This window comes from Rhinatrema bivittatum, chromosome 6 (genome assembly GCF_901001135.1).
Source record: "Rhinatrema bivittatum chromosome 6, aRhiBiv1.1, whole genome shotgun sequence".
Lineage (NCBI taxonomy): Eukaryota > Metazoa > Chordata > Amphibia > Gymnophiona > Rhinatrematidae > Rhinatrema > Rhinatrema bivittatum.
The window spans coordinates 77499530-77524243 of NC_042620.1; the positions used below are offsets into that span (position 1 = coordinate 77499530).

Below are 24714 nucleotides of genomic sequence, written 5' to 3' on the forward strand. Positions count from 1 at the left end.
AGGAATCTGGGAGTAATAATGGACCCAGAAATCAACCTGAAGCAACACATATCTATAAAAGTAAGAGAAGGCTACGCAAAACTCATGGTCCTCAGAAGATTGAAACCATTACTCACACCTGCCCACTTCAGAACAGTATTGCAAACACTTATCTTGTCCAGCACTGACTACTGCAATGCACTCTTACTAGGACTCCCAAGCACATCGATAAGACCACGCCAGATACTTCAAAATACTGCAGCCAGAATACTGACGGGAAAAAAGAGGAGGGACCATATTAACTGAAACTCTAGCAGACTTACATTGGTTACCCATCGAATACAGGATAAAATACAAGGCCTTATGCACCATACACAAACTAATATATAATAAAGAAGCAGACTGGCTAATCACAGCCTTACGAGTACACGTTCCACAAAAAAACCTCCGCTCAGCAAACAAAGCACTACTAACAATCCCTTCAGTAAAGTCAGCAAAATTAACCCAAGTGAGAGAAAGGGCTTTATCATTGGCTGGGCACATACTATGGAACATGATGCCCCCTGAACTCAGATTACAGAATAATCTCAAATCTTTTAAGAAAAATTTAAAAACATGGCTCTTTAAAAAAGCCTTCACTAAAGAGTGTGGAGGGTAGAGAATGAAAGTACAGGGTAATGCAGATGAGAATGAATTTACTCAATCCTACATTTAAGAAGTAATATCTCAAAGAGATAGTAACCCAATAATATATCTGGACTTGACCAACATTACTCAAATAATGATTTTATTTATGAAATTGTAACCAAACTTTATTGGCACCTGTTAGAATGTACAATATCCTACATTTACTTACCTTAGTCTATGTGCCTATTTGTAAACCGTTGCGATGGTATAACTTAGCGACGGTATAGAAAAGTTTTAAAATAAATAAATAAATAAAATAAATGCCCAGTAGTGGTGCGAGCGCTACGGGAATCGGATCTGTGACCAGCTCGGGGACCGGTACCGGCGTCGATGGAGGTTGGAAGCCCTGAAGAGCTTTACCGATGGCCTCTTGGATCATCTGATCCAATTCCTTGGGGAAGCCTGGGGCGTGGAACTCCGGGCACCGGAGTAGGAGTCAGCACTGGTATAGCTGGCGGGTCCACTAGTGAAGGTGGAATCGCGGATCCCGGCACCACTGAAGATGGGGAACGCCTCGGTGACCCAGTCACAAAAGATGATGGGGCCTTTTCTGGATGGGGCTTCTTTGTCGGTGGCTCTGTCAACGTCGATGCCGAGAACTGGCCTGGATCGACGGACTGAGCCTTCAGATGCCGGTGTCGACGCTTTTCGCGATGTTCTCATTGGTTCTTTTCTTGAGGAGGCAATAGACACCTTTAGAATCGTCGACGCCAGATGTCCAGCACCGGTGTCCCGGTGCTGGCGAGAAATCGATGGCACCAGCTCGAAGCTATCGATGGAGTCAGGGTTTTCAACTGAAAGAGAAAGTCCATTTTCTCTAAACGAGGCTTACGGCCCTTCGGTGTCACTTGGGCACATTTGGTGCAAGTTAGGACATCGTGGTCGGACCCCAAACGGATCAGTGATGGACATTGTTCGAGTACAGTCGGGGCACTGACGAAAACCAGACACCATGGCTCAGACAAAAATTTAGCCGCGGTGCGGTCAATGGCCAGTAGGCCCCGAAGGGTTAACTCGATTGGAATCGACCGCAATAAGGGTAAAACCTTACCTTTCGACCGCAGAGTATAGATATCGATAGGTGGACCCCTATGGGGCAGAATTGTTTTGAAAATTTTGAAAGAAGTTCTGTGAGGAAAATTCCTGTCAGGAATCTCAAGAGCTCCTTAACCCACGTGGCTACTGCTGCGTGGAAAAAAGAAGACTGAAAGGGGATCCCTGCTGGATGCAGGGTCGGTGCATTGCTGAGCATGCCCAGTAAGTGCCAGACAAAAGTGTTCCGTGATTGGGCTCCATCCTGATGATGTCACCATATGTGAGGACTACCATCCTGCTTTGTCCTGTGAGAAAGTGTGCGAAGGCATAAAAACCTCTCTTCCATCTGTCATGAAGAAATGTAATGTAGCGAGGAATGCGGTCAGTTACTGCTTCAATGACCTGGTTGAGACAGCGTGAGACAGTGCGAGAAGTGCTTTGGGACATTCCTCCCACAAGCCCTACTGTGGTTTGAAAGGAGCTGCTTGCCGTGAAATGCAGGGTGGTCAACAGTTTGGTTAGGCCAGGCACAACGTGGGACCTTTCACTGACCGAATCCAGATCCACTCGAATGTCTTCATATAATTCCAAGATTGCCCGAGAACTGAGCCGATACCTGCTAAGCATTAAGTCCTCTGGCATGCCCAGCAAGGATGTTAGTGGAGGAAAAATCCATTCTAGTATATCCTGTGCTGTAGCTACCTGCGTGCCACATGGTGGCTCATGCCCAGAGCCCATAGAACCTGTGGCTCTGCGTGCGCTGGTGGTACTTTCCTAGGAGGACTTGGAACAAGCCTTGCCTGTTGAGGTTGTTCGGGTTCCACGTGTTGTAGTCTGCGGCGAGCGTGACAAGGCATCCAGTATGCCATGACAATAACACTTGCAAGAAACTATATGGGTTTAGACAGGTAAAAACAGGTGTTTTTATTGGGCCTGGTAGGTGTGTCTGTGACCATTGCTTTTTTTTTTTTTTTTTTTAATTACGGACGATAAATCTTTTTTCCACCATACCGCCCCCAAAAAAGGTGTAGTTATTTCCAGCGATAGATCCCGCGATAATGTGCACGCCGCGCTAACAGACCCCAATTTCCATTAACCCCGCCAAATTCCTCCCACTTGAATAATTGCTATTTTGCATCCGCAATGTGCGATGCGCAATTTATCATGCACGATAACATCCAAATGTGATTTGAAAAATGATCCTGAAAGCTAGCTTCATGACAGTTTTATCTTCAATAATGTATTATTTTTATTGGTATAGGAAATAATCAGGCTGCTGCATATAAAACTATTTATACTCATATTAGTCTGTTTGGAACAGAAGAACATTTTGAGTAGATTACTCTCCAAATATTAACTTTCTATATGTGCCTTCTTCCTTCAGCTGTGCATCACTTAATGTTGGACTTCAGGAATTGAAATGGAATTTGAAAGAGAAAGGAACGCACTGAGATACCGTATTTGCCGGTGTATAGGTCGCAGTAGCATTTAAGACGCACCCCCTTTTTAATACATATTTTTAAGGAAAATTGCCCAGTAGTTGACAGAATCTACCCAGTGATATCAGTCTATAGATTCTCCTACACATCGCCTCTAAAGCCCGGCACCTGAGCGTCCCTGGAACAGCGAGAGGAGGTCCTGCTCTCCACCTCATGCTTGAACCTTCTCTCACTGAAAGCAGCCCCCTTCTCTCTGGGATGAAATGAGCTACACCCTGACTAGGCTGGCTAATAAACCTTCCAGGATTTGCAGGATTCATGTGGTCACATCTTTGAAGAGCAGATCCAGGGGGCCTAAAGGAGGAGATCTTGTATCCAGAGGCGATGTGTAGGAGAATCTATAGACTGATATCACTGGGTAGATTCTGTCAACTACTGGGCAAGCTATTGACTTAGGGTAAATGGCGCTAGAGCAGTCCGGTGGGGGGGGGAGTGACGCGGCGGCATCGGGGAGCGAGAGTGCGCTGCCCGATTGGCCGGTGCTAGACAAAAAGGCTATTGATTTTGATTGGGGAAGCCGCGCTTCGGCAAGCCTCTTTTGCCCAGCACCGGCCAATCGGGCGGCACGCCCCCCCCCCCCCACTGGACGCTGTTAATTTTGATTACCGACACATAGGATGCACTCCTTATTTTTCCCCTATTTTGAGGGGAAAAAAGTGTGTCCTATACGCCAGCAAATACGGTAAATATTAAATCCTGCAGGCATTTTTATATCTTCTATCCTCTCAAATGACTTTCTTAATGAAAGAACAATATTTAATTACCATTTCTACCTCAGCATTACACAAGAAGCATCAGAATATATATATTATAGAGAACAGTTGAAAAATTTTAGTCAGAAAATTACCTCAAGTAAATGTATAAAATCTTTAAATATTCGCTTTCGTTCGGATTCCAGAGTGATATCTTCAAATACTGGTTCCTTAACAAACCTCTCCCGAACCTACAAATAAAAAGCAGTTCTAAAACAAACTTTATACTCCTGTAGATTACTATAGAGCATTAGCAGAGATATGGTCAGCAGAAGAAAAGAGGCAATGCTGCCTCTATATATGTGCCTGGTGAGACCTCATTTGGAATACTATGTACAATTCTTTTGACCACACCATCAAAAGGATATAAACCAAATGCAGTCTGTCCAGAGAGTGGCTACTAAAATGGTTAATGGTCTTCATTTTAAAACAGGGGTGGCCAAGCATGCAAATCTATCTCATGCATATTCATTGCAGATATCCTGAACACTAGGCCTGTTTGTGGCTCTCGAGGACTGGATTTGGTCACTCCTGTTCTAAAGCATATGGGAAGAGACTTAAAGATCTAAACATGTATACCCTAGAAGAATGGCGGGATAGAGGAGATGTGATAGAGATATTAAAATACCTCCACGGTATCAATGCACAGGAGGCAGGCCACTTTCAATGGAAAGGATGCTCTCAATTGAGGGTTCATAGGATGAGAAAGTGGGTATATACTCAGGAGTGATCTAAGAAAATATTTCTTTACAGCGAGGGTGGATTTCCATTGAAGGTTGTGGAGAAAATGACAGTATATGAATTCAAGAAAGCATGGGATAAGTACAGGGGATCACTAAGGGAGTAATAGGGATTGAAGAACTGAGTCATTGCTGTGAATGGGCAGACTAGACAGGCCATATAGGGTTTTTTGCCATCATTTCATATAAAATAATATCAGAATTAGAAATAGGATTGTTTTAAATACTTTCTTCCCTTCCAATTAACTCCTACAACTGTCAGGATTAATGAGTGCTGTCCATCAGGTAGTATAATTAGGTGTGTTCATGCTCCTATTCATTTTTTGGTTCTTTTCCCCCCATTTCATTTTTTGAAATAGCATATGTAAAAAATTGTTAGCTATTTCAAAAAATGAAACAAAAACAAAAATAAAAAGAATTTGATTGGTTTCTTTTCATTTTAGAAATGAAAAAATATTGTCACTTCACTTTCATTTTAAAATGAAAGCAGATCTTAATTATAATCTAGTTAGAGCCATTCCAGCTAATACTCTGCATTTCTCTTGTAGCATTATGGGATGTATACCATTTGTTCAAGTAGCTTACTGTTATTTAGATACTTGTTTTGAATCAAATCCTGGAATGCTGTTAAGGCCAGCAACAATACTCATCTCAAAACATTCAGGTAGAAACATTTTTCATTACTGAGAAAACCAACATCCATTATAATGAACTCACTGAGGGATACATGGAGCCTTGCTCTTATCCAGCTTTTCCCACAACATCCACCAGTTAGAGATTAACCAAGCTGGGCATAGTCAACTAATACTGCAGATCAGTTCTGTGTACAAGTCAATTGTGTATATGCCCATATTTCAACATTCTCATATGCAATCTGGACCATGGCAACATTTTCATTACGGTGACCATGGGTATAAATACATAACCATCATCACCATGGCATGCATCTGGAAAGCTAGATTTCCTGAAGAAGCAACACAATTTTGTCCTCTGGAAATCTGAAAAAGTCAAAAACTGATAGAAGGTTCCAGTTAAGACTCACTATTTTAAAGAAGCTTTTACTAATTATTAAACTGTATGTTTTATTGTATTATTCTTTGATGTATTTTATGGGGCTTATGTAATTCATGCTGGTCACTATTTACATGGAAGTGGCAGAATAAAAGAATTATGAAATAAAGCAGAGTTGTTTACCTGTAACAGGTGCTCTCCTAGGACAGCAGGATGTTAGTCCTCACAGATGACTGACATCATCAGATGGAGCCGGGCACAGAAAACATTTGTCAAAGTTTCTAGAACTTTGACTGGCACATGAGCACACCCAACATGCCACTATCCGCGCGTCCATGTGGAGACCCTCTTCAGTCTCGTAACATAGAATTCATGAGCAAAAAAAAATTAAACAACAAAACGCAGAAGGAGGACAACTCTGCGGGGTGGCGGGCGGGTTTCCTGAGGACTAACATCCTGTTGTCCTAGGAGAACACATGTTACAGGTAAGCAACTCTGCTTTCTCCTAGGATCAGCAGGATGGTAGTCCTCACAGATGGGTGAATACCAAGCTACCAGCTGCTCCCGGTAACAACCATAACCAACAGGCACCGAATTGGATGCCAATGGGCACAAAAATAACTGTGGTGCTGTTCATAACATAGGGAGATAGCCTGAACCCGAACAATGGTCCCTAGGTAGGGATAGTTGCATTTAAGCCTGGAAGAGGTTGCGAAGGACAGATTGGCCGAAGCTACTGTCATGTCGACAATCCTTGTCCAAGCAGTAGTGGGCAACGAATGTGTGTAGGGAACTCCACATTGTGGCCCTGCAGATTTTGGCAATGGAACCACTCGCAAGTGGACAACCGATGCCTCCATGGCTCTCACAGAGTGAGCTTTCACTCGGCCTCCAAGCTGAAGGCCTGTCTGCGCATAGCAGAAGGAGATACAATCTGCCAGCTAGCTGGACAGAGTTTGCTTGCCCACCGCAACGCCCAGCCTGTTCCTGTCAAAGGATATAGAGAGTTGCGAGAAATGCCTGTGGCCTGCTGGGCATTTGAGATAGAAAGCTAAAGCCCTCTTGCAGTCCAAACTGTGCAGAGCCAGTTCGCCCTGGTGAGAATAAGGCCTCGGGAAAAAAGGTGGGCAAATGATGAATATCAGTCACTACTTTAGGTAGGAACTTAGGGTAGTCATGCGAACGCACCCTATCATGAAAGAATTTCACGTAGGGTGGATATGTAACCAATGCCTGAAACTTACTAACCCTGCGCGCCGAAGTGACCACCACCAGGAAGAGAACCTTCCAGGTCAGGAACTTGAGATTGCAGGAGCGCAAAGGCTCAAAAGGGTCACGCATGAGCCATGCCAATACTACATTGAGGTCCTAGGACACAATAGGAGGCTGAAGGGGAGGCTTCCACAGAAACCGCCTCACATTGGGCTGCACAGAGTTGGGCGTACCACCTACACCTTGATGGTAAGCGCTAAAATGGCACTTAGGTGCACTCTGATCGAGTTGGTTTTTAATCCAGCCTCCAAGAGGTTCCACAGATAGTCAAGGAACTTTGGAGTGGGGCAGGCAAAGGGATCCAAGCTATAATCCTCACACCAGATGGCGAGCCGCCTCCACTTCAGCCAATAAGATTTCCTGGTGGAAGGCTTCCTGGAAGCTACCAACATCCGAGAGGTGGTCAGAGAGGTCCAGGGGCTGCAGAACTAGGTGCTCAACATCCAGGCCATCAAGGCTAATGCTCGAAGGTTTGGATGGCGCAGTCTGCTCCGATCCTGTGTGATCAGATAGGGAGAGGTCCCCAGACAGATGGGTTCTCTGACAGGTCTCAAAGGAGCAGGAACCAGGCCTGTCTGGGCCAATAAGAAGCCACTAGAATCATGGTCCCCTGGTCCTGGTGGAGTTTCAAGTGTCTTCATGACCAGCGGAAGAGGAGGATACGCATACAGGAGACCTGTGCCCCAATGTTGGATAAAGGCGTCCGAGGCTGGAAGTCCGTCTGTCCTGAACAGGAAGCAGAATTTGCTCACTTTGCAGTTATAGGGGGAGGCAAAGAGATCCATGTCCGGAGTTTCCCACCGGTGGAAGATTCGGGTCACCACTGCTGGATCCAGCGACTACTCGTGTGGCTGGAACGTCCTCCTCAGGCAGTCCACCACCACTTTCTCTGTTCCGGCTAGGTACATCGCTCTCAGGAGTATGCCCTGCGACAGAGCCTAGGACCAAATCTGTACCACCGCTTGACAGAGGAGGAACGACCCAGTGCCTCGTTTTTTGATATACCACATTCCTACCTGATTTTCTGTCTGAATCAGGACTGTCTTGTGGGACAAATGGTTTTGAAATGCCCAAAGGGCGTAGCGAATAACTCGAAGCTCCAGGAAGTTGATCTGACAGATTCCTGTGCCGTCCAGCGACCTTGAGTATGAAGGTCGTCCACATGCACCCCCCCAACCCAGGGGTAGGCATCAGTGGTAAGCACCACCTGAGGTGGGGAAGCCTGAAAAGGGACCCCCTGCTCTAGGATGGATAGATCCTCCCACCAGGACAGGGAGACCTGGAGAGGCAGCTTGATGTAGACACATGCCCTAAGGTCCTGGGATGCCTGCTGCCACTGTGACTGCAAGGGCCACTGCGCCCTACGCATGCTCAGGCAGGCCAAAGGGGTGACATGGACAGATGCAGCCATATGACCCAAAAGACGAAGTAGCAGATGAGCAGAAACCTGTTGACGGCTGCAGACCAAGTGCGCCAGAGACTACAGGGCAAGAGCTCGATCACGAGGCAGGAATGCCTTGGCCTGAAACGTGTCCAGTCTAGCCCTGATGAATTCCAGATGTGGTGATAGGTTGAGGTGGGAGTTGGGGTAATTGATGACAAACCCCAGAGACTGTAGCATCTGAATGGTCAGACATAAGGAGCGAAGCGCCCCCTGCTGAGTGGAGCTTTTGACCAGCCAGCTGTCCTAGTAGGGGAAGACATGCACCTCCTGATGTCGGAGGTATGCCCCCACCACTGCCAGGCACTTGGTGAAGACCCAGGGGGCTGATGCAAAGCCGAAAGGCAACACCCGATACTGGATGTGATCCTTTCCCACCACAAAGTGAAGATACTGCCTGTGACCCAGGAAGATCGCACTGTGGGCGTAGGCATCATTCACGTCAAGGGAGCAGAGCCAGTCTCCTCTTCTTACGAGCAGGATCAGGGTGCCCAAAGAGACCATCTTGAATCTTTCTCTTTGAAGACATTTGTTCAAGGTTCTCAGATCGAGAATAGAGCATAATGCTTCCAACCCCACGAGGATAGCAGGTTGGAAGCACTAGCTGACAGATATTGAAGGGTCTCATGGTGGTCATTCAATTGGGCCACCGCGTCCCTGACTTTATCCCCAAAGACATTCTCCCCTGTACAGGGTAGATCTGCCAGCTTTTCTTGGACCTCCAGCCGAAGGTCCGAAGCATGGAGAAGGCCATTCTGCGGGCGTCAATGCCTCCTGCAGCCACTCTTGCTGCTGTTTCGAAAACATCGTAAGTGGACCTCAACCTTGTGTTTTCCTGCCTCCAGACCCTGCTGTACTATCGCTGAGAACTCATCCTGCTGCTGTTCAGGCAGGCACTCTGACAGCTCTTGGACCTGCTTCTACAGGTTCCGGTTGACTGGGTCATATATAGTTGGTAGGAGGCGATACGGGTGATGAGCATAGTGCCCTGATACACCTTCCTAACCAGGGCATCCAACGCCCTGTGATCTCAACCTGGAGGGGCAGAGGCGTGGGTGTGGGAACGCCTGGCCTACTTAAAAGCAGACACCACTACAACTGATTGGTGTGGGAGATGGTGCCTCTCAAACCCCAAGGCCTGCTGGACCAGTAGATGGCATCCGCCTTCCGATTAACTGGAGGGACGGATCTGGGGTGTTCCCAGATCCTGAGGAGAAGTTCCTGAAAAATATCATGGACTGGGACAGCCACTATTTCCTTTGGAACATCTACAAACTGGAGGACCTCCAGCATTTTATGATGGGCATCCTACTCTGTGAGGAGCTGAAACGGGATGGCGTCAGCCATGGCCTGGACAAAGCCCGCAAAGGAAAGACCCTCTGGAGGGGATCTATGCCTTTCATCTGGCGGAGAAGGCTCCGAAAGAAGATCTCCTCTAAAGAGGATTCCGAAGTATCGTCCCCGCAGGGGTCATATGGAGCCTCTTCCTCACAAAGGTCCCTTGGGGGCCAGTGTGGATGATCCCTGTTCAGGCCTCTTGGTTTGGGCGCCGAGGATATTAAAGGCACCGAGGGTGGGTGGAGCGATCTCCGCTGAGGGAGCCATCGAGGAAGCACTGGTTTCCCCTGGAGAAATTACCTTGAGCCCCCTGGATCCTCGCAAGCCCGATATTGTAACTTCTTCCGACCGCCCGACGGCAGCTGAGACACAGACCCATGAGGTAGTTGTGATTGGCTCAGCAGAGGGAGGTCAGAGGGCGGAAGACGCTGAATGGCCGCAACAGGACTGAGATCTCTGGAGCAGCAGGGGCAAAAAATTTGTTTTCTGTACCCCCAGTATCTACCCCGATTCGGGAGGGGGTTACAGAGTCACTGAGAGGAGCGACTTCGATGACAATAAGGGGAGAAAGTCAACTGGATGGAATATCGCCGGTGTTGAAAACGGGTGAGTTAATTTCAAGACCCCGTTTTCAAATGCCTGTTAAGCCAGAGACAATATGGGATATAATGGCAGCGTTGGTGAAATCGATTGGTAACCTCCAGGATAATTTGGAGATAGGAGAGCAAAAATTGGAAGTATGTGAAAATCAGCTGGAAGAAATAAAGCCAAGGCTCGGTACAGTCGAGGCAGAAATGAAGAAAAACCAAGAGTGTAATGTGAAGATTATAAAGGATATTAATTCGGTATCAAAAAGATTGGAGCATCTGGAAAATTTTTCCAGACATTTGAATCTAAGATTTTTAAACTTTCCCAAAATGGTTGGCGAGCTTCCATTTATTACATTGAAAAAGTATTTTGTTGAAATTTTGAAATTTCAAGAGGGAGAAATTCCTCTAGTAAATAAATTGTATTTCCTTCCAGTGTTAAATAAGGCAGTTGAATGTAAATGAAGGGAACTTGACTAGGTTCTTAGAAGATTCTGCAATGGAATATTGAGACAGCTTCCCTAATGGTATCCTTTATATCTGAAAAAGATCTATCAGAGATTATGAAGCGTTACTTTAAGAATATTGAATTTCAGTTTAGGGGGGCACAAATACGTGTATTCCCAGACTATGCTCCTGTTACTCAAAACAGGAGACACGAGTTTCTTGCAATGAGACCTCAAGTTCTAGCTTTAGGTTTTTCGTATATTTTAAAATACCCATGCAAATGCATTGTTAAATCTGCAAAAGATATTTATGCTTTCCATTATCCTGAACAGTTGAAATCTTTCTTAAACGCAAGGAGAGTAATTAGTCTCTCCAATGTATAGCTATAACATCAAGTCTTGGATCTTAAACTAGATAACACCTATTCTACGTTAAGCTTATTACATGCATTTCTTTTCTGAAAAAATTCTTCCTTTAAGTTTCTGCCTCAACTCTTGTTTCTTAGTGAAATACAATATGTAATGCTGGAAATCAGATAAGACTGTTTCTTTGTGTTAATTGGGATTTGGATGAAAATATTGTATTCTTTATCTTTTTCTGTAAGTGATGGCTTGCTGTGAAGTTTTGAAAATTACAAAAAAAAAAATAAAAATAAAATTTAAAAAAAAAAAGGCACAGAGGGTACCAAGATCCCTGATGACCCAGGAACGGGATCAGAAAACTCTTGCTGCGGGCCTAGTGGCCCTGAAGGCACTGACAGCCACAGCAAGTCTTCCTCCTCAGAGGACCAAATAATGGGTATCGCTCCAGAGGGGGGCATTGGAGGCCACTGAGGAACCGATGATCCTCCTGGTACCGGTTGCGTCAGAAGGATGCGTAAAACGATGTCCAGATGCTCTAGCAGGGGCGCTAAAGAGAGACTGTACTAGCTCCAGCACTGGCTTGGGGCGACTGGCGACTATGTTTGCGGCAGTGCTCGGCCCCATCTTTTCCTGCTGCCGAGGAAGCTGAAGATCCCGATGTCTTGGAGTGCGACGACACTGGAGATGGCCTATCTCCGGCTCCTCTCGAGAGAGACGGGCCCGCTGGGGGAGTAGAGAAGAACAGTATATCTAATGGCTCCCCTCGGCCTCTAGGTGTCGATGCCTCCGACGCCAGAGTAGATGGATCAGACTTTTTGGGCCCAAAAAGCTTTTCCATCCTGTCCAGCCAGGCACAACAGCCTTGGGGTTCATCTGATCGCACAGATGGCACCTGCTGATGTCGTGCAACGCCCCAGGCAGAGGATACAGACCTCATGCGGATCATTAATGGACATGGTCCGCAGGCACTGTCGAAAACCGGACGATGCCATGAAAAACAGCCGGCGAGCAGTCGATGGCCAGCAGCCACTGAGGAATGACACTCCAGGAATTGACCACAATGAAGGGAGAAAAACATACACCTACCATGCTGCTGGGCAGGGCACCAACTGGAGAAGAGAGACCAGTCGCAGAAAAAGTCGAAAAACGACTGGGAACACTTAGAAGAAAACTAAAGAGCAGAGCTCCAGAACCACGAGTCAACTACTTCGCGGAAAAAAAAAAAAAAAAGAGACTGAAGAGGGACCCCGCGTGGATGCGCGGATAATGGCATGCTGGGCATGCTCAGTGTACCAGTCAAAGTTCTAGAAACTCTGACAAACGTTTTCAGATGGGCTCCAGATGGGCTCCAACTGATGTCACCCATCTGGAGGACTACCATCCTGCTTGTCCTAGGAGAAAATAAATCAATCCACCCATACCCTTGGCAAGCATAAAATATCTGGAAGCAGGCAGAGCAGCAATTCAGATAGGACCTTCACTAGATGAGTATAGGATGTCAAATAGCCCTTGAATTCAGATGAATATATTCAAGGTTGAGAAGTCCTTGCTGAAAATCCTGGGTGAAAAGGCCACATCAAGAGTCATATCCTGGAGTTGGAATTGCTATTCCTTCAGTGCAAACATGATATATTACTGATGGAGTCTCATGATAAGGATATGCAAATAAAATTCAAGGTGCACAGAAAATCCCAAGTCGGATTGCCTGAAGCAGTGATCAGAGGATTCCATCCTAAGTATCTCAACTTAGACCTATTCAGACAATCTTTTCAGTTTGAGGTTAGGCTGGAATTAACAGAAAATAACATGAGCATGAGGGTCCTCTGGTGGAGCATGTGGCTGGACAGCCAGAGGTTCAGTTTGCATTTGAACAAAGGTATGAATCCCCTTGAAGAACTCCACCCATGAGATTGAAGCTGGGTCGAAGCTGAGGGGTGCTGGATCCTTGGGTTTCCCCATCTGTGGGGGGGTCCCCCTGACTACGTCCGGGGTACCCCCTGAGGAGCTATAACTTGGCCCTGGGTGGGACTGGCCCTGAACTGGATCTCCCAGGGCCTCCTCGCAATGGGTGCACAGGGTATCGGCCTCCTCGCTTTGTGCGGCTCTGATGTGGCATGCTGGGCAGAGGTCTTGAGCTTTTATCTCTGTTTCTGGAGGTGCCATGGCTGTCTGCGTGTAAACTTCTTGGGGCGGATTTTCATACTCCGCGAATAGGCCTACTTTTGTTTGCGCAAACAAAAGTACGCTGGATTTTAGTAGATACGCGCGGAGCCGCGCGTATCTGCTAAAACCTGGATCGGCGCGCGCAAGGCTATCGATTTTGTATAGCCGGCGCGCGCCGAGCCGCGCAGCCTACCCCCATTCCCTCCAAGGCCGCTCCGAAATCGGAGCGGCCTTGGAGGGAATCCTCTAACGCCCTCCCCTCACCTTCCCCTCCCTTCCTCTACCTAACCCACCCGCCCGGCCCTGTCTACACCCCCCCTTACCTTTCTCCGGGGATTTACGCCTCCCAGAGGGAGAAGTAAATCCCCGCGCGCGAGCGGGCCTCCTGCGCGCAGGGCCGCGACCTGGGGGCGGGTACGGAGGGCACGGCCACGCCCCCGGACCGCCCCGGGCCGTAGCCACGCCCCCGTACCCGCCCCCACAATGCTGCCGACACGCCCCCGACACGCCCCCGACACGCCCCCCTCGGAGAACCCCGGGACTTACGCGAGTCCCGGGGCTCTGCGCGCGCCGGTAGGCCTATGTAAAATAGGCTCACCGGCGCGCAGGGCCCTGCTCGCCTAAATCCGCCCGGTTTTGGGCGGATTTAGGCGAGCAGGGCTCTGAAAATCCGCCCCCTTATGCGCACCGGTGCGCAGAAGATGTCTACCTTACCTTGTCTTCGGTGCTTCCCAGTTGCATCCCGGGCGGTCTCCGGCTGCGGGGGGAGAGGGCAAATACCTTCACTGCCGCGCTCGAGGATGCACCCGCTGCCTCTCAGCCGCGCCCGAGGGTCAGGGGCTAGGTCCTCACCGCGATTTGGCCGCCGGACCGAGGCTTACCTCCGAGGGACCACGGAAATCACCTCGGGAATCTCAACTGGGGGAGGGACCCTAGGGTATCACCGCAGGAGAGTGGGGCTAGTCTTCAGGTAGGTTTGTTCTTTAAATTTGGATTTTCTTCTTTGAATTTGTTCGAACGCTGTGAAAGTGTGTAGATAGTCCCTAACTGCTATGGAGACAGAAAATACTGAAGAGCTGCACTTCTTGCAGGGGTATATGTACTAGGGGCTGACGTCAGATTGAAATCTGATCCGTCTCCAACTGCTAGCAGGAGTACACTATATCCATTAGTCCTGAGTCCATCTTCTACACGCTAGGAAAACTGCATGTATTATTTTTCTATATTGTTATGACAGCAGGCCATAGCAGGACTCGTGTAATAAAGGAAAATTAGTTTCTTACCTGATAATTTTCGTTCCTGTAGTACCAAGGATCAGTCCAGGACACCTGGGTTGTGACTCCGCACCAGTAGATGGAGACAGACTAAAACTTGTGGGCGGAGCATATATGCCCCTGTGCCAGTCACAGCCCCTCAGTCATACGTAATGTCAAAGTAGAACACAACCAGAGAACTAAACTAGCTAGAAACCGCTAATAGAACGGGGAAAACACCCCTCCAGGAAACAGACTCTCCAACTGAGAGAGTTAAACAAGCGGAACAAAATAATTCAGAACAAAGAGCGGACTCTCCATTACTTCAGCGTAGCACTGCGGGCGGGATCCTGGACTGATCCTTGGTACTACAGGAACGAAAATTATCAGGTAAGAAACTAATTTTCCTTTCCCTGTACGTACCAGTATCAGTCCAGGACACCTGGGATGTACCAGAGCTAAATTACCGAGGGTGGGAAGCAGAGAGTCCCGCTCGGAGTACCCTCTCTCCAAATCCCCCGGGATCGGTAGCCCGGACATCCAACCGGTACTGCCTGATAAAGGTATGCAACGACTTCCAGGTAGCCGCCCTGCAAATCTCTTGAGGCGATACCGGAGAAGCCTCCGCTCAAGATGCCGCCTGCGCACGAGTCGAGTGAGCCCTCAGGCCCACGGGAAGCGGTTTTCCCCGCACCCAGTACGCCGAACCAATGGCCTCCTTAAGCCACCGGGTGATTGTTGTGCGAGACGCTGCGGCCCCTTTCTTAGGACCAGAGAACAGGACAAACAGATGATCTGTGACCCGAAAAGGATTACTGACCTCCAGATATCGGAGGAGGGACCTCCGCAAGTCAAGCTTCCGCAATTCTCTTGCTTCCGGAACAGAGAACTCCCCGCCCGCCAAAGCGGGCAGTTCCACCGATTGATTCATATGAAAAGACGACACCACTTTCGGTAGGAAGGAAGGAACTGTGCGCAAAGAAACTCCGGAATCGGAAATACGCAACAGGGGTTCACTACAGGACCGGGCCTGCAACTTGGAAACACACCGTGCTGAGGCGATCGCTACCAAGAACGCCGTCTTAAGAGTGAGATCCTTAAGAGTCGCGCGTTTCAAAAGCTCAATAGGCGCCGTGCATAGGGAGGAGAGAACCCAGTTGAGGTTCCAAGCCGGACAAGGAAGACGCAAGGGAGGACGAAGGCGTTTGGCACCCCGGAGGAAGCGAGCAATGTCCGGGTGGAGCGCTAGGGACGTACCACGGACCGTACCCCGCAAACAACCGAGCGCTGCCACTTGAACCCGAAGGGAACTGCACGCCAGGCCTTTGGCCAGACCAGCCTGGAGGAACGCCAGAATGTCGGAGACGGAAGCCGAAGTGGAGACCACCCCACGCTGCACGCACCAGTCCTCAAAGACCACCCAGACACGGACATATGCCAGACGGGGCCCTGAAGGAGCAGGCTCGCCATTCCGTGAAACCGAAGGGGCGCCGTTACCGCCAGCTGGGCGAGGTCTGCGAACCACGGCCGGCACGGCCACTCCGGTGCCACGAAGACTACCTTGGCCGGGTGCAATTCTATGCGCCGTAGAATCATGCCGAACATCGGCCACGGGGGAAACACGTAGAGCAGCACATCCGGCCAGGGAAGCACCAACGCATCGACGCCTTCTGCCCCCCGTTCTCGACATTGACTGTAAAATCGTGGGCCTTCGCGTTGTGCCACGTGGCCATCAGATTCATGTGGGGCACCCCCCACGTTTTGCAAATGAGCAGAAAAGCTTCGTCCCCCAACTCCCACTCTCCGGGATCCAGACGATGAAGGCTGAGAAAATCCGCCTGCACGTTGTCGACTCCCGCAATGTGAGACGCTGCTATGTTGCTGAGATGTAGCTCCGACCAGGCCATCAAGCGCTGAGCCTCCTCCGCCACCTGGGGGCTCCTTGTCCCGCCCTGGCGGTTGATGTATGCCACTGTGGTCGCATTGTCCGACAACACTCGAACTGCCTTCCCCCGCCGCAACGGCAGGAAGGCTTGCAGGGCCAGACGGACCGCTCTGGTCTCTAGGCGATTGATAGACCACTGGGCTTGCGACACGGACCATAGGCCTTGGACCGAGCTCCCCAGGCAGACCGCTCCCCAACTGAAGAGGCTGGCATCTGTGGTCACCACTGTCCAGTTGGGCACCTGAAGAGAGACCCCAGATGACAGATGCTTGGGATCCAGCCACCAGGACACCTGGGATGTACCAGCAGGCTGGACCTCGCGTGTCCCTTGAGTGGAAGCGGTAGATGGAATTCCTCCGAGACCGGCTTCCAGCGGGATAGTAAGGATGACTGTAATGGACGCAGATGAGCGAATGCCCAGGGAACCAGTGCCAGCGTTGAAGCCATAGACCCTAGGACCGTAAGGTAGTCGCAGACCCACGGTTGGCGGAGAGACAATAAGCGACGTACTTGAGCTTGCAGTTTGCACCTCCGTTCGTGTGACAGGAACACCTTGCCCTGCTTCGTGTCGAAAAGAGATCCCAGATATTCCAAGGTCCGCGTGGGTGTCAGATGACTCTTGCTGTAGTTGACCACCCATCCTAGGGACTGCAGAAGGTGGAGGGCCCTGGCTACCGCCATCCGACACTGATCCTCGGACTTTGCCCGAATCAACCAATCGTCCAGGTAAGGATGGACCAGGAGACCTTCTCGGCGCAGCTGCGCCGCCACCACGACCATCACCTTCGAGAATGTACGTGGGGCCGTTGCGAGCCCGAACGGGAGCGCTCGGAACTGGTAATGCCGCCCTAGAACGCAGAACCTGAGGAAGCGTTGGAACGATGGATGAATGCCTATGTGAAGATATGCCTCCGTGAGATCCAGGGAGGCTAGGAACTCGCCGGGCCTTACCGCAGCGATGACTGAACGAATCGCCTCCATTTTGAAGTGAGGAATCCGAAGGCATCGGTTCACCCCTTGAGATCCAGAATGGGTCTGGACGTGCCGTCTTTCCTTGGGACGATGAAGTAGATGGAGTAACGGCCCTTGCCGTGTTGGCTGACCGGGACTGGGGAAATAGCTCCCAAGCCTTCTAAGCGTTGGATGGTGTCGAGCACCGCCGCCTTCTTCTCGGGAGCTTTGCAAGGCGAGACAAGGAACTTGTCCGCTGGGGTGTGAGCAAAATCTAACGCGTAGCCGAGTCCTATGACCGTGAGGACCCACTGGTCCGACGTTACACCGGCCCATCTCTCGTAAAACGACATCAACCGTGCCCCGCCGTTGGGAACGGCGTGCCGAGGCTGCGGCGAGAGATGGGCCGACCCCCTTTCATTGCGAAGACTTGGGCGCCGTGATTGCCAGAGCACCTCCTTGTCTACCGAAGCGCCTACCTCGAAAGGACTGTTGCTGCCACTGCGGAGTACGGGAGGAGGAAGACCTATACGAGCGCCCGGACGACCTTTGAGGACGCGACCTCCTGGGACCCCGAAAACGAGATCTGGCCGAAAACGAGGACCTCGCCCAGGATCTATCCTCGGGAAGCTAGAAGGCCCTGTTTTCCCCCAGGGAAATCATTAACTCGTCCAATTCCTTGCCAAACAGCAAATTCCCTTGAATGGTAGTGCCCCGAAATGAGCCTTGGAAGAACCATCCGCCGCCCAGTTGCGCAACCACAAAAGTCGGCGTGCCGAGACAGCCGCTACCATGGACCTAGCCGACGTGAGCAGCAAATCGTGCAGCGCATCAGCGCCATATGCTATTGCAGCTTCCAAACGATCTGCCTGCGCTACCTCGTCTGCGGATAAATCCGCATTGGCTTGAAGAACCTGGGCCCAGCGCAGACTGGCCTGCATAGCGAAATTCGTGCAGATGGCGGCCTGCACTCCCAGCGCGGAAACCTCGAAGTCTTCTTGAGCTGCACTTCCAGCTTCCTGTCCTGAAGGTCCTTGAGAGCTGCCGCGTCCGTGACCGGAATGGTAGATCTCTTTGTTACCACGGAGACCGCTGAGTCCACCTTGGGGAATATGAGAAGGTCCAGCGCATCCTCCGGAAGCGGGTAAAGCTTGTCCATGGCCTTACTGACCTTCAAACCTAACTCCGGGGTGTCCCATTCCCGGGACAGAATATTCGTCGAGGAGAAATGAAACGGGAAAGCCACTGCCGGACCCGAGAGACCTAACAGGACCGGATCCATGTTTGCTTCCTGACGGACTACCACCGGAGGAGCTTCTATTCCCAGCTCCTGGAGAATGGCCGGAATTAAGGGTGGCAGTTCCTCCCTGCGGAAGAGCCGGACCACCTTGGGATCATCACCTTCCACTGCTTGGGATCCCTTTCCGGCGCCTGGCTGAGCGGATTCGTCCGTCCCATCTCCGTCGGCCCCTTTCAGGGGCTTCTCAGGGGAATCCGAGTCCACCCCAGGGGGGGGAAGCGGAATCGGCTTCCTGTGGGACGCCACGAGGAAGCCGCGTACTTCGGGAAGGGCCCTGGGACCCCTCCGCAGCGCCCTTAGGATTGCATGACGTCTTCCCTGGGGGGGGGGCCTTGCGGGGTCCCCCCCCGGTCGCGCTTACTGCGCTTACAATTTAGGACTTTGCGCAACAGCGCCAAATCCTCCGAAAAGGACCCCGAGGCTGAAGAATCATTCTCTGAAACCCCCGGGGACCAAGGGTCCCCCGAGGGGACCCCCCTGTATCAACCCGCTGAGGAGAAAACGCGGGAGGCAGGCCCGAGGCTCCTGCCGTTTCCTGCGCCATTTCACGGTCCGAGGCCAAAATGGCCGCCACTCCCGCGCTCAGCGGGAAAAAGTCTTGGGGCCGCTCTGCCGAGCCCCCCCCCCTGCGCGGTGGCGATCGTGCGCTGCGGGATCGAGCCCCCCGAGGCGCCCCGGATGACCCCTCTCCGCCCGGGAAGCAGGCCGCACACAGACCACCGCGGGAAAGCCGCGCGCGCGCGCCGAGCCGCAGGCCCTACAGGCCGAGCCACGAGGCATGCCGACGAGCCGCGGCGAAGAGCGCAACGGGAGAAAAATTAAATTTAGCGAAACCGGCCCCCCCCGGCCTCCCCCCTGCCAGCGGCGCCCCCCCCGGAGACCCCACGGAGCGGCGACGCAAAGCAGCAGAGAGCTGAAGCCAGAGAGAACCGAAAACAAAAGTAAAACATTTTTTTTTTTTTTTTACAAACAACGCTTGTCGCTGTCCACGGTCCTGGAGCCCTAGTCCAGCAGGGGTGAGTGAACCGGGCTCCCCGGTGTCACCCCTGACGCTGCTACTGGGAAAGCCGGGTCCTCGACCCTAGCAGCGGCCTCAACCAGGGGGGGTAGTCCCCTCAGGACCTCACAACCCCCCTGGGAGACAGGGCGGACGGGACCTCAGGGACAATTTAACAAAAATCAAAAATCCCAATTAAAAACACTAAACTGGCCTAAAACCAAGAAAAAGAAAAGAACCGACCCTGACGGAGTACCAGAACCAGGGCAGGAAGGAGCTGTGACCGGACCTGCACCATCTACTGGAGACAGAGTAAGACTGAGGGGCTGTGACTGGCACAGGGGCATATATGCTCCGCCCACAAGTTTTAGTCTGTCTCCATCTACTGGTGCGGAGTCACAACCCAGGTGTCCTGGACTGATCCTGGTACGTACAGGGAAAGAATTTTTTATATTATTGCTAGCTATAAAGATGTTTTATCGCCTTTATATTTATTTTGAAAATGATAATATATATAATAAAAAGAACAATGTAGGCAGAAGCAACTGATAAAACTGGGTGCGTCAACTGTTCCTTAGCTGTCCACATCTACTACAGGGTGGCCCATGGAAAAGTAGCCTGCCTCCAATGCACTGGTATTAGAGGCGGGCTACTTTTTCATGGGCCATCTTCTTTGAGAATTTCATAAGGGCTGTGGCTATACATAGTAAGTGAAGTGGAGTGGACTGCTTACTTAAGGACATGTTCAATTTTCTCACTGTCTCTTTATAGGGTTGTATACATACATTTTCAATAGTGATGTCTAAGAATGATAATCCATCAATCATGTTAGTAGTTCTAGAGAACCCCACAATAGATAGACTGTCCAAAGTACTAGCTCATCTCTGGGTAAGCCTGTTCTATCTGGAAAAGATCTGGGACACTAAACCCTTCTTGGCTGGGAGGACTAACACCTTTTTAACAAATCCTTTGATTGTCTGACAAAAAAGCATCAAATCTGTGTCCATACCACTTGTGCTAAGCAGGTGGTATGGACTTTAGTGGGATCCAAAATTTTCAGGATACTATATACAGCCACCCTATTGACAATGGATCTCAGAAGACCCACTAAAATATGTAGGAGCTCACATCCGTGCTTTTATACTTAATTGCTTTGCAGAGGGAGCTCCTGCTCCCAATATCTCCTGCTCCTGCTCAAATCTGCAGCCATGGAAGGCTTCACATAGGTCACTGGCATGGGAAACATGCTTGAAGAAACAAAGAGCTCATTCTGCAAGTGACAGCACAAATATGTCATAGGAAAATGAGAATTCTAATCCCATCGGGAAAGCAGACAGTCGGCTCAGCTGCGCATTGTTCGGAGAGAGGTATCTTCAAAGGATACTAAAGAAGCATTAGAATTAGGGCATCCCGATAGTGAGGTTCCAATAATAAGAAAAGTAGTCCAAGTGCCTGTAACTAAAACCTCACCTGAGCTAAAAAATTCTAACTTATCCCTATCAATTAAAAAGCAGAATGAAAATACAAACAAAAAACAAACTTTGAAATGTTTGTATGCTAATGCCAGAAGTCTAAGAAGTAAGATGGGAGAATTAGAATGTATAGCAGTGAATGATGACATAGACTTAACTGGCATCTCAGAGACATGGTGGAAGGAGGATAACAAATGGGACAGTGCTATACCGGGGTACAAATTATATCGCAATGACAGAGATGAGCACCCGGGAAGCAGTGTGGCGCTTTATGTCCACTGTGGTGATCTATCTTGCGGATGACCTTGCCCAGTAGTGGCCATGGGGGGAAGGCGTACAGTAAGACATCCTCTGGCCAGGTCTGAACGAGGGCATTGATCCCTTGGGAGTGTGGCTCTCGTCTGCGCTGAAGAACCTGGGGACTTGGGCACTGAGGTAGGTAGCCAGTAGATCCATGGCTGGTAGGCCCCAGCGATTCATTATCAGTTGGAACACTGTGGTCAACAGCATCCATTCCCCCGGGTTCAGGCTCTCTCTGCTGAGGAAATCTGCTGAGACGTTGTCTTTTCCTGCGCTTTTGGAGGCAGAGATCCCTTGTAGGTTTATCTCCGCCCATGCCATGAGAGGATCTATCTCCAGGGACACCTGCTGGCTCCTGATTCCTCCTTGGCGATTGATGTAGGCCACCGTTGTGGCATTGTCCGACATTACTAGAATCGCTTTTTCTCTGAGACTGTGACTGAATCGCAGGCAAGCTAGTTTGACTGCTCAAGCTTCCAGGTGGTTTATGTTCCATCCTGCTTCTTCCTTGCTCCATTGTCCCTAGGCCGTCAGTTCCTGGCAGTGGGCTCCCCACCCTTGCAGGCTCGCATCTGTGGTGAGCAAGATCCAGTTCGGTGGGGATAGGTTTCTCCTCTGCTTAGGTGGTCTTCCTGTAGCCACCACTGAAACTGAAAACGTACCTCTGCTGGTAGTTGGAGGCGAACTGAGTAGCCCTGGGACAGTGGATTCCAGCGTGAGAGCAAGGATCGCTGGAGCGGTCGCATGTGGGCCCATGCCCTTAGAACGACTTCCAGGGTTGGTGCCATGAGGCCTAGGACTTGAAGATAGTCCCATACTCTGGGGCGTGCATTGGTCATCAATTGTCATAACTGTTCCATCAGCTTCCTTCTCCTTAGGGGAGGAAGAAAAACTGTTCTGTTTGGTGTCGAAATGGGCCCCCAGGTACTCTAGACTGGGAGGGCTGCAGACTGCTCTTGCCTGTGTTCACAACCCAACCGAGCTCCTGCAGTAGGTTCTTGACTCTGCTAGTCACCTGCTGGCTCTCTTCCGAAGACTTTGCCCTGATCAGTCAAATGTCCAGGTAAGGGTGAACCAAGATCCCTTCCTTCCTTAGTGTTGCCGCCACAACCACCATGATTTTGTAGAATGTTCTGGGGGCGGTTACTAGGCCGAAGGGTAGCGCTCGGAACTGGTAATGGTGACCCAGTATCGCAAAGCGTAGAAAACGCTGGTGCTCCTGATGGACTGGAATGTGAAAGTAGGCTTTGGAGAGGTCCAGGGAGGTCAGGAAACTCCCCTGACTGCACTGCCATTATTACAGAGCGAAGGGTCTCCATGCGGAAGTGTAGTATCCGCAGATGACGGTTGACATTCTTGAGGTCCAAGATGGGCCGGAATGATCCTTCCCTTCTTGGGAATGATAAAATAGATGGAATAGCGCCCCATATTTTGTTGGGGCACAGGAAACTGAGTCATTGCCTTCAGACTGAGTAATCTTGTCAGAGTGGCTTTCACTGCCAGTCTTTTGGTATGGGAGTGACAGGGTGACATCAAATTTGTCCCGAGGAATGCTGCGGAACTCCAGAGGGTAACCTTCTCGAATGATGTTTAGTACCCATTTGTCAGATGTGATCTCGACCCATCTTTGATAAAAGAGGGAAAGTTGACCTCCTATTTCCTCTTCCCATGAATAAATTGGCCCCTTCTCATTGGGGGGCACGGCTGGAGCCTGCCCCTGTGCCAGTTCCTCTCTTGGTCTGTCAGTTCCGAAAGGACTGGGGCCTTCCAGAAGGACAGGGTGCTTGGAACTGAGTTCCTTTAAGGTCTAAAGCGTTGAGAACCTCTGCCCCTGGCTCTTCTGGGCAAGGGGCGCTGGGATCTTTTACCCCTGTCTTCTGGTAGCCGAGGCAATGGGGATTCGCCCCACTTGTTACCCACTTGTTAGCTAACTTTTCCAATTCGCTTCCAAATAGGAGAAATCCTTTAAAGGGCATTCTTGTGAGATTTGCTTTAGAGGTTGCGTCAGCAGACCAATTTCGCAGCCTTAACTGTCTTCTGGCTGCCACTACCGAGGCTACTCCTCTGGCTGAGGTACGCACTAGATCTGAACTTGCGTCCATCAGAAAGGCTGCTGCAGGTTCCACTGTCTCACCAGTATACGTTCTGGAGTTATTTGCCTCTCTCTCGAGAGGAGCAAACAGGAACGTGCCACCAGTGCGCAGTAGGAGGCAATCTGCAGTGTCATTGCTGTTGCGTTGAAGGCCTGCTAAAGGATGGACTCTTATCTTCAGTCCTGACTGTCATTCAATGCAGCCCCTCCCTCAACGGTTCTAGTTGTTCGCATTTAGACAGCGCAGACCATGGCATCCACTTTTGGAAAGTGCAGGCTTTCCTTGGCCTCTGGTTCCAGAGGGTATAAGGCTTCCAAGGCCCGACCTCCTTTAAAGCTGGCCTCCGGGGCATCCCACTCCAAGTCAATCAGTTCCTGGATGGCTTCCATCATCGGTAAGTAGCATGAGGCTTTACGAAGGGACACCAAGATGGGGTTCTTCTTTGGTTCCGCCATGGGGTCCGTGCCTGGAATACCCAGAGTCTGGGAAACAAGGGCTGGTAATTCATCCTTGTGGAAGAAACGATGCATGGTTCGGTATGGTTCCAGGCCTGGAAGGATTTCTCCTTCTTCCAGGGAGCAGTCATCACCAAGTGAGGTATCCAGGTCCCTGTCCAGGAGACTCTTTACTTAGGCGAGGCATTTGAGTAAGGCCGGGAGGATTTTGTGCTTCCGGCAGGGGTTGAGTGTGTTGCAGCCAGGGCTGATTGCACCTGTACAAAGGCTTGCAGCCCCTGGAAAAATTCCAACCAGGAGAAGGTCCCTGGGTCCATGCTAATCCCAGGGGGAGTCGGGGTAGGGGCCCCTGAGGTGCCCCTCTTGTGGAGAAGTCATCTCGCATAGATCTAGGGAACCTCAGACAGTGAAGGACCAGGCTTTGGTCCTCTCCCTGGGCTTCTTCACAAAGCTGACACAGGCAGGACTCCAGTTCAGGCTGCGTGGCTCTTATGTGGCAGGCTGTACGAAGAGAGTGCCTTCTGGCCTTCTTGGACGCCAGTGCCATTGAATTTATGTTTGGACGCACAATTAGCTTCACTGCGCGTGAGAATTATGCACGGCCGTAGTTACGCGCACGGTGAGGATTTGTGTGC

The 24714-nt window shown here is 50.3% G+C and overlaps 1 protein-coding gene across 2 annotated transcripts in view; it reads right to left on the bottom strand.

The window, feature by feature from the left end:
* Positions 1–24714, bottom strand: part of PRPF40A (pre-mRNA processing factor 40 homolog A) — a 391586-nt gene that overhangs the window by 72283 nt on the left and 294589 nt on the right. For both annotated transcript variants that reach the window (XM_029605503.1, XM_029605504.1), the window contains exon 22: positions 4048–4143. In XM_029605503.1, coding sequence (XP_029461363.1) covers positions 4048–4143 — 96 coding nt within the window. The remainder of the gene's footprint in view (positions 1–4047; positions 4144–24714) is intronic.